The sequence below is a fragment of the Nannobrachium achirus genome, assembly GCF_963921795.1.
Source record: "Nannobrachium achirus genome assembly, chromosome: 14".
Lineage (NCBI taxonomy): Eukaryota > Metazoa > Chordata > Actinopteri > Myctophiformes > Myctophidae > Nannobrachium > Nannobrachium achirus.
In genome coordinates, this window is record NC_137821.1 from 32,895,632 (window position 1) to 32,904,055 (window position 8,424).

Genomic DNA, 8,424 nt, shown 5'->3' on the forward strand with positions numbered 1-8,424 from the left:
TTCTGTTGTGCAAAGCCAAGGTTGCAAAAAAACGGACAATATAAACACAATGATTCCACATTTCTGTAGGAATCTCGCCCTCAAAGGGACAAACGATGGCGCCATTCCCAGGAAGACATTGGCGATGTCCTCGTCTTGTTCTTCATCGGGCGTTCGTTTGTTTGTTTGTTTGTTCGGAGAGAGAAACAAATAGAGCCATTGTGATGCAGAATGCAGTTTGGATCAGTTAATACGAGAAGCCCATGATTGACACGCGCACAGTCTGGGCCTGAAAAAATCCCAATCATGCAGTCTGATGACAAGACGGCGGATAGCTATTGATCCGGTTAGACATGCACCCAGCCTATACCGCTGGGATGACGCGCGTCAGCCATTTTACGATTGATTGTTTTTTTCCGGGAAGAGCTAGGGCTTCTCATCGCAATTCATCCCCAAATGAAGCCGTTTTGTTTTCTGTTGCCGGGGGAGGGAGAGGCGTCTCTTGTTCAATGTCAGGTCCTTTCTCCATACCCAACTCATTTCACCGCCTCTCCCTCCCTCTCCCAGAGGCTGTGTGCAACGTCCGGTCCGGGGACCACCGGGGTTCTAAATGGAACCGTTTTATACAGGTCTGTAAACTCAGAGAGTGACCCTCATTACGGGTCCGTTTAGATTCCATTTGTACACTCTCAATTGATTTATAGCGTAGATTTGGGGCAGTTTAGTTCAGTGATCTCAACCATTTTAATTTCAAGGGCCCCAAGTTTCATTATGCATTAGGCCGCAGACCCCCTGGGACCCCAATCCACAGTTAAATCCTCAGTGCTTTGGTTCCATCTGTACGCTCTCAGAGTTACAGACCTGTAAAGGTTCATTCATACTCCAAGGAGGTGAGTAGCTACTTACCTGTTAGGTGAGTAGCTGGGAAAGGGTTATAGGTTTGGATCCTGTCTTGAAGGTCAGGCCAGCATCAGTGTTTTGCATTGGGTGCAGGCCAGGACTTAGGCCTACCTTGGAAGAAGATAAGCTCAGTTTCACCTGGACCTCCTGTGGGGTGCCTGCAATCTTCTCCTCACGGTGGCTCTTTCACATGAGGACTCGCCCCTCTGTTATGTTTCGGAGTTGGCTGGGGGTGTTGGGCTGCTCCCCGGCTGACCTGTCATCTCCAGAGGGAGGCTCAGGGGCCCTGGCTGGCTGATCATCGTAAGCAGGGCCTGGGTGGTGGTGGTGGGCGTGGGGGTGGTAGATCTTGGCTTGACGTTGTCTTGGAACTCACTCTTCTTCTCGCTCTCGCTCGGGTCTATCAAGATAGACCTGGCTCCCTCTATCACAGCCATGTAGGAGAAGCGGAGCTGGTCTGGGGTCTGGATCAGGCCCATGCGATACTCCCTCATGTCCAGCAGGACTCTCTGGATGTCGACTGTCGACGGGCCCTTCCTCTTCTCCATCAGAACCAGGCAGGCGTCCACCAGCGAGAAGGTGCCTGAGCGTCCTATCCCGGCACTGCAGTGCACCACGGAGGGCCCGTGCTCTGGACCCAAGGAGCCCGACTCCCGCACCCTGAAGAGGAAGTTGAGGAAGGAGGCCGGGGAGTCTGGGATGCCAAAGTCAGGCCACGTGGTATAATGAAAGTGGTAGATCTCCCTGGACTCGCCCGTCTTTGGGTTTTGCAGTTCCAGCAGCCGTGTGGTGTAATAGGACATGTCCTCCTCCGAAACGAGCCTCACAACAAACCCCGTGTCTGGGAACGTCACCTGCTGCTCTTCTGTGGTGGGCCAATACCGGGCACACTTTTCAGAGTCCTTTTCGATTACCTTATTGAGCATGATGACCGCCTTGGAACGCTGCTCCCATATCATTAGCCAGAAGTGGCCGCATGTGCTCCTCAAAGGGCCTTGAGACAGAATGTAAGCTCTTTGAGCCTCCTCCGCCGTGACTAAACTTGCATTGATGTAGTCATTTTCACAGTGTTCGAGTTTTACCCGACTGTGATCATACGGGCTGACATCCGTGTATCGGTTCAAATCCAAATTCTGCGGAAGGCTCGCCACTCTGTGTGGATGTTTACTGGCTCGCTTTCGTAATTCGTTGTAAAGAGTTTGCCATCGTCCTGACGAGTCTATGTCTTTAAATTCTTGCTCCATTTTACCGTATCGGTGCAGACGGACACCCGCTCAATGATCCTGTGCTCGCAATGCCGTTTGCAAACACTATTTATATACTGCTACCATACAGTATGCAGTTCAAGATGTTTTGGGCAGGCAGGCAGTCTGCCTGTGGGACTGTGGCACATTATGCAGATAGGCCCCTATATGGACTGGACCTTCGATACACATTGATTCGTCATCACAATAACCCAGAAACAACAGGCAGCAATTCACAAGGCCAGCACAAATTGGCCCGGCGTATGCCCATACAGTGCCCATGGGTGTGTAACCATAATATGCCCATATATGGAGATTGCCACCATCAACACAAATCATCGTTAGGCAACGGTTGTATGTCCATATACATGCTGAGCACCATATAATGTATTATATTCAGTTGTGTAAAAGTACATTTACTCAATTACGGTGTACCAATGTAAATACACTTTTGAGGGATTTTTACTTAACTTGAGTATTTCAATACTTTTACTTCTACTCCACGAAATCTCAGAGCCAAATATTGTACCTTTACTCCACTAAAGCTTTAGTTACTGTATAGTTACTTTGTAGATATTGATTATGATTACGAAACATACTTTAACCACTTCAGCCCTAAATACATTTTGGCCATTTGAAAATATAGTAGCCGATCTAAAAGCTCACAATGCATCGTGGTGCGACGCATTGTGAACTTGTGGATCTGCTATTTTCAAAAGGTTTTGATACATTTGACAATTTGAAATGGGACATTCTGCATAATGAGTACACCATACCTTTGTACTTTAACTCAAGTACATTTTGAATACCGCACTTTCACTTGCAACAGAGCAGGAGCGCAAAGCACCAACGAGCTGGCTGGATGTATGGAGAACCGGGATGACTGGAAGCGGCGATGGAAGGCTCGTCTGAGGACGACCTAGAGAGAGTATTTCTACAGTACATTGCCGTATTGACACTTTTCCTCAAGTAATACATTCGAGTACTTTCTTTCCACCACCGGCAGACATGAAACAAGACAGTCAGTGTCAGTAGTTCATGAACCTGGGTTACCATACCAGGGGGGTATACAGTAGCTCTCTCAGAGCCTATACTGCCTTTGTCTCGCTATTCATAAACCTCAAAGACATCTTAGGATTAAACTGTATGCGTTATACAGTACTTCCGTGCTTGAAGGATCCTTACGGTACGGTACGTGAAGTAATTTACCCAACGCTAATGGTGCACCCTGATGTTTTCATATGGAAATTCTCTCAATTTAAGACACAGGGGAATACCCTAGACACCCTAGATGAGACGTTTTATCTCCGAAGAAAGAGAATAGAGAGCAATCAAGTTCAGCCCTGAAATGGCATAATTATAATAATTCAGCAGGACAGCTGATCATTAGCCTCATCAGAAATCTGTTTACCGTCTCGGGTGACATGGCACTATAGCTTATTTTCTTTTCTCTCCCTCCTTCCTTTGTTGCAGACTTTGTAATATATGTAGTGTCATTCGCTTTTTCCCGCCCTATTAAAGGGAGACGGATGGAAAGCAAACAGGACAGGTCTGACCTTCTCGAAGAAATAGACAATACATTCTCCAGACAAGGCTCGTTCTGTCGTTGCTTTACTTTCGCTTCGTGTTTTACAGAGCAGTTTATTGTCTTTAATGCGTCCCGCGGGACAGCGGAGGAATGACAGAGCACAGTTTTAGGCCACTAATTGGCTGACTGATATGTTCAAACAAAGTTCTAAAGCCATAATTGTGTATAAAAAAGAAGGAAAGCGGAAGAGTAACTGAGTCATGTCGTTTGTCAAATCGGGCCCAAACTGACAAATAATATGCCATTCATGATGTTGGTAACGAAGACACACACATGATGTACTGCTGTGGCTGCAGTCACCGCGCAGACTAAAGCAGCAGTGGACTGGTTCTCAAACTTTTCTTTATTATTATAAACCTTATAAACCTTCTTGGTGTGCGTAAGGCCCGCCCCCACTCGATCATGATTGGAGGAAGGCCCCCACTCTATCCTGATTGGAGGAAGGCCGTCACCTAAAGGGAAAACTGTCTCCAAGTTTCAAATTTGTAATTTATTTCATAAAGTAAAGCCTTGCTTCATCCTAGAAGAAACTAGTGCAAATAGCAGATCTACAAGCATCGTGAGGCGTTGTGTTTTAAAATGATAAATACAAACCGAACGGTTTTGGACATACACGTTTTTCACCCGACAACGACGATATATCTAGATTGAAAATATCTTCATAGCTTGTTCTTGGGGGCGGGCCTTGGTGTGCGTAAGGCCCACCCCCACTCGATCATGATTGGAGGAAGGCCCCCACTCTATCCTGAGTGGAGGAAGGCCGTCACCTAAAGGGAAAACTGAAACAGCTTTTTTCACTTCACAGGGGATAGGGTGGAAGTCCTTATATGGACCAAACACTCTATAGTAACTAGTACTACTAATACTATCAGAACATAGACCCATTTTGTTATTATTTTAATTGAATTAAATCACTTACCCTACCTTTAACCCTTCTAGCTGTGAAGCGACAGGGCTACCGACTGCGCCACCGTGCACCCTTCATCTACAAGCTCCGAAATTAGCCAATCTACAAGCTCACAACACATCGCACTGTGATGCATTGTGAGCTTCCTGTTTTTTGCAGGACGTTTGGCAATTTTTGCATTGTTCACGTGTTATGACCGTCCAGGTTTTTTTGAGTTACAAAATTTGAGTTACAAATGTTCACTTAAAAAATACATATAGTCAAAGATTTGCGCACATTTTCATGACTTTTGAAAAATAGCAGATCTACAAGCTCGCAGCGCGGCACTCGGTGCCGCGCTGTGAGCTTGTATATCTGCTATTTTTCAATAGCTAAAGTTACTAGGGCCCCTCCACCTTGGGCCCTGGTAACTCAGTCCCACTTTCCTACCCCTTTTGACGCCCCTGCTCATGTGGGTGGTTAAAGTTGTGTTGTCTTTGATGACAATGTTGATACAATGAGAACGTGCAACACTATTGTATGTTCTGCAAAATTACTGTGAGGGTAAAGTGTATCGTCACGGTCTGGCAGAAACCTCGTATCTCTTAGTTTCAAATGTGTATGTTTTCTCATAAAATAAAGCCCTGCTTCATCATACAAGACTCTCATGCAAAACTAGTGAAAATAGCAGATCTTTAAATCGTTTTAAAAATCATAAATACAAAAGAACGGTTTCGGATATACAAGGTTTCCACCCGACAACAGCGATATGGACAAGTTTACCAGGTTCCTTTTGGTAGCGATAACTGGTATAACAGTGTATTTGTGGAGTATGTGTGCACTGATTCTGTGTTTGTTTGGTATTGTGGAGTACATTGCATTTCTCTCAGAGAGTTTAAAATGCAGTTAAATTAGCACTCGGCATGACATAGGCTATCACAAACAGATGTATACATCTGGCACGGGAAGATATTCAATTTCAAATCTGTCTCAGTATCACCTTGTTACGAAATAAGACATTTGTTGTAGGTCTGAAACAAACAAACAAACACTATCTTAGACTGCAGACATGCCACCTAGCTGTTCAATGTTCTAAATTCCAAATAGCAATATTTTTTTTATTTACCCAGAAAAAGGACCGACAATTTACAATTACAATTTAGGCATTTAGCAGACGCTTTTAATCCAAAGCGATTTACAATAAGCAGGTAATCAACATCAACATCAACATAATAAGCAAGATAATATGTCAGTACTGTACATCAACAACAATATAACTAATGTATAGGAATATCAACCTATAGAAGAACAAGAATATCGTCTCTGTTGGTGGAAACCTATATTATGTCCAAAACTGTTACTTCTCAGGATTCAAATTCAAAATTCAAAAAATATTTTTTCATTTCACCCTAGAAATGTATTTTAAGTGTGTGGTGGGGGGCCCAGACTGCGTCCACTAAGTAGAGCAAGCTTTCAACTGTCCACTGATACCCTTGGTTTGGTGAGGGGCGAAAGAGTTTTTGTTATTTTCGGACCAGACGGCGGGGTTTTCCGGTTTTGCCAAGAAATACGGAGGTAGAGGAACATAGCGTTAGGGAGAGCTCCACTAACGCTATGGACCAGAGCTACACCCACACCAAAGTATGGACGCCAGCGGATAAACTCTTTTGTTTTTGTTGTGCGTGGCTGACTAAAAACGCAGGGAGCACATTCTGTCCCAAAACATTTTGAGTACTTTTTTCCACCTCCTGCCTGAAACCCTCACTGAGAGACGTGCCTGCATGCATGGAGCCCCAGCGGACTGCACACACGCAGCCAGCCTTCTTCTTCCTCTTCCCAATAAACTGTTGCACACCTTGGCAGCTCACATCCAATTTCCTGACGGGACCGTTTGACCTGTTCACCGCCGCCGCTCTTCCAAGTATAGGGCCTCTTATTTTAGTCCCTGCCTCCTGGAGGAGATGTCTGGCTGGCTTGACAGCTAGGCCCCCACTTTGTGTTTTGGGGAGCGGGAGAGGTTGGCGTCGGTGTTGCCATGTCCGCTTATTATAAGCGTACTTTGGGTTTCTTTCTGTAATGCTGCATTCACAATGTGAGAAGCCAAGCTAATGGCCATTAGCTTGGCTTGGTAATTCAATGTAATCTCTATGCAAACCAGCTTTTAAAAATTCCAAGCTTTTTTATTTTTTAGCATGAACATGCTAAATCACAAGATTTGTGATTTTGCCAAGATTGTTTTGAAAATAGCACATCTACAAGCTCACAACTGAACTTGTAGATCGGCTATTTTCAAATAGCCCGATGTACGGTACAGCATATAGGTTTAAAGTGCCCATGTGGCCTATTGATACTCACTTCTTTTGGGCTTGCATGTTTCCCTAGACCCGGCTGCTTATTTCTGTCCAAAAATCTGATGGCAACACTGGTTGGCGCTTCCGTGTGACGAGGCGAGGCGGGTTGCAGGGGCGGGCGGGCGGGCGGGCGGGCGGGGGGCTGCATGCGATGACGGATTAGCGGGCTGCTGTGATGGTCTGCCGGGAATCTGGGGGTCAAACGGCAGACGTCTATTCGCTTGACAGTGTGACGCGCCGTTGTCTCTGAGCGGCCTTCCCCCACCGCTGTAGCGCGGAGACGGGCCGCAAATGGGAAAGCAGGGGTCAGGCAAGCAGTGTAGGGGAGGAGAGAGAGAGAGAGAGAAAGGGGGCTGGTGGTGCCTATTATATGTCGCCAGTGGTGGTAGAAGTAGCGTTTTTTCACTTGAGTAAAAGTAGCAATACGACAGTAAAAAAATACTCTCCTAGTGAGCAATAGTCGGCTATCAGACGTCTGTCTAAACGTGAATGTTTTTTAGACGTCTTAGCTTAGACTAGACGTTGATGAGACGTTGATGAGATGTTATTTCAACGGCAATATAGACAATGTCTAATCTAAGCTAGTTTATACGTCTAAAAGACGTTCTTTTTTAGACCAATTTAAGTCAAATTTTTGCGTTTAGATGTATATTAGACATAATAGCTCGAAAAATGCTCAGTGGGCTGTTACACGTAAATGTCCTGTATTTAAAGTATCAAACTTGGTGACAAAACATGCAGATCTACAAGCACACAATGTGTTGCAATGCAACGCCTTGTGCCCTTGTAGATCTTTTGTTATCAGTTAGACTATAAATTGGTTAATGTACTGTATTTTTTTTTTATTCATAATCTAAATCTACAAAGTAAAGCTGTTAAATAATTGTCAGGGAGTTAACAGTACAATATTTGCCTTTGACATGTAGTGGAGTGCAGAAGAATTACCCCAAAAATGTGCTCAAATACATTTCCACCAGCGTTGTGTGGCCTTTTTCTTCTCCCTGCATCAAGCAGTGGCAGCCATGATGGTGTGTACACGCCAATATCCTACTGTAAGTGTCAATTTATCTCAGAGTTAAATTGACAGTCAGGACTAGCTCAATTTGCTCTGCCGTTAGCAGGCATAATTGGCTGTGTGCGTTCCCTCAAACGACCGTTATCCACATGCGCTATCTTGAGAAAATGGATATAAACCAATCTTATACCTCCAACAAGTGTCGTAACGTTCATCTTCACACTCCACTCCATCCAACAAACTTTGCCAGGCTCCCATTCCTTCGAGAAAGAACTCCAATTAACTAACAATCTGTTTCCTTGTAATTATACATTCGAGCTTGCTTAAATGAAGGCCAGAAACGCCATTATAGAATTAGAACTTGAAACTGGGTCGAGAGCATGATGTCACAGATACGGCGGTGGAAGTGTGGTGGTCCGGGGGGCTGTAAGGAGAAAAGCCCCCAGGAGAGGCTGCAAGCA

The 8,424-nt window shown here is 45.0% G+C and overlaps 1 protein-coding gene across 1 annotated transcript; it reads right to left on the reverse strand.

Annotated features, from left to right (window-relative positions):
- Positions 1–1,088: 1,088 nt before the first annotated feature.
- Positions 1,089–2,123, reverse strand: LOC308297970 (tyrosine-protein phosphatase non-receptor type 2-like; the record flags this gene model as incomplete). The annotated part of the gene is made up of 1 exon (XM_080741534.1): positions 1,089–2,123. The coding sequence occupies one exon, from the start codon at positions 2,121–2,123 to the stop codon at positions 1,089–1,091; it is 1,035 nt and encodes a 344-aa protein (XP_080597660.1).
- Between the last annotated feature and the right edge of the window lie 6,301 nt (positions 2,124–8,424).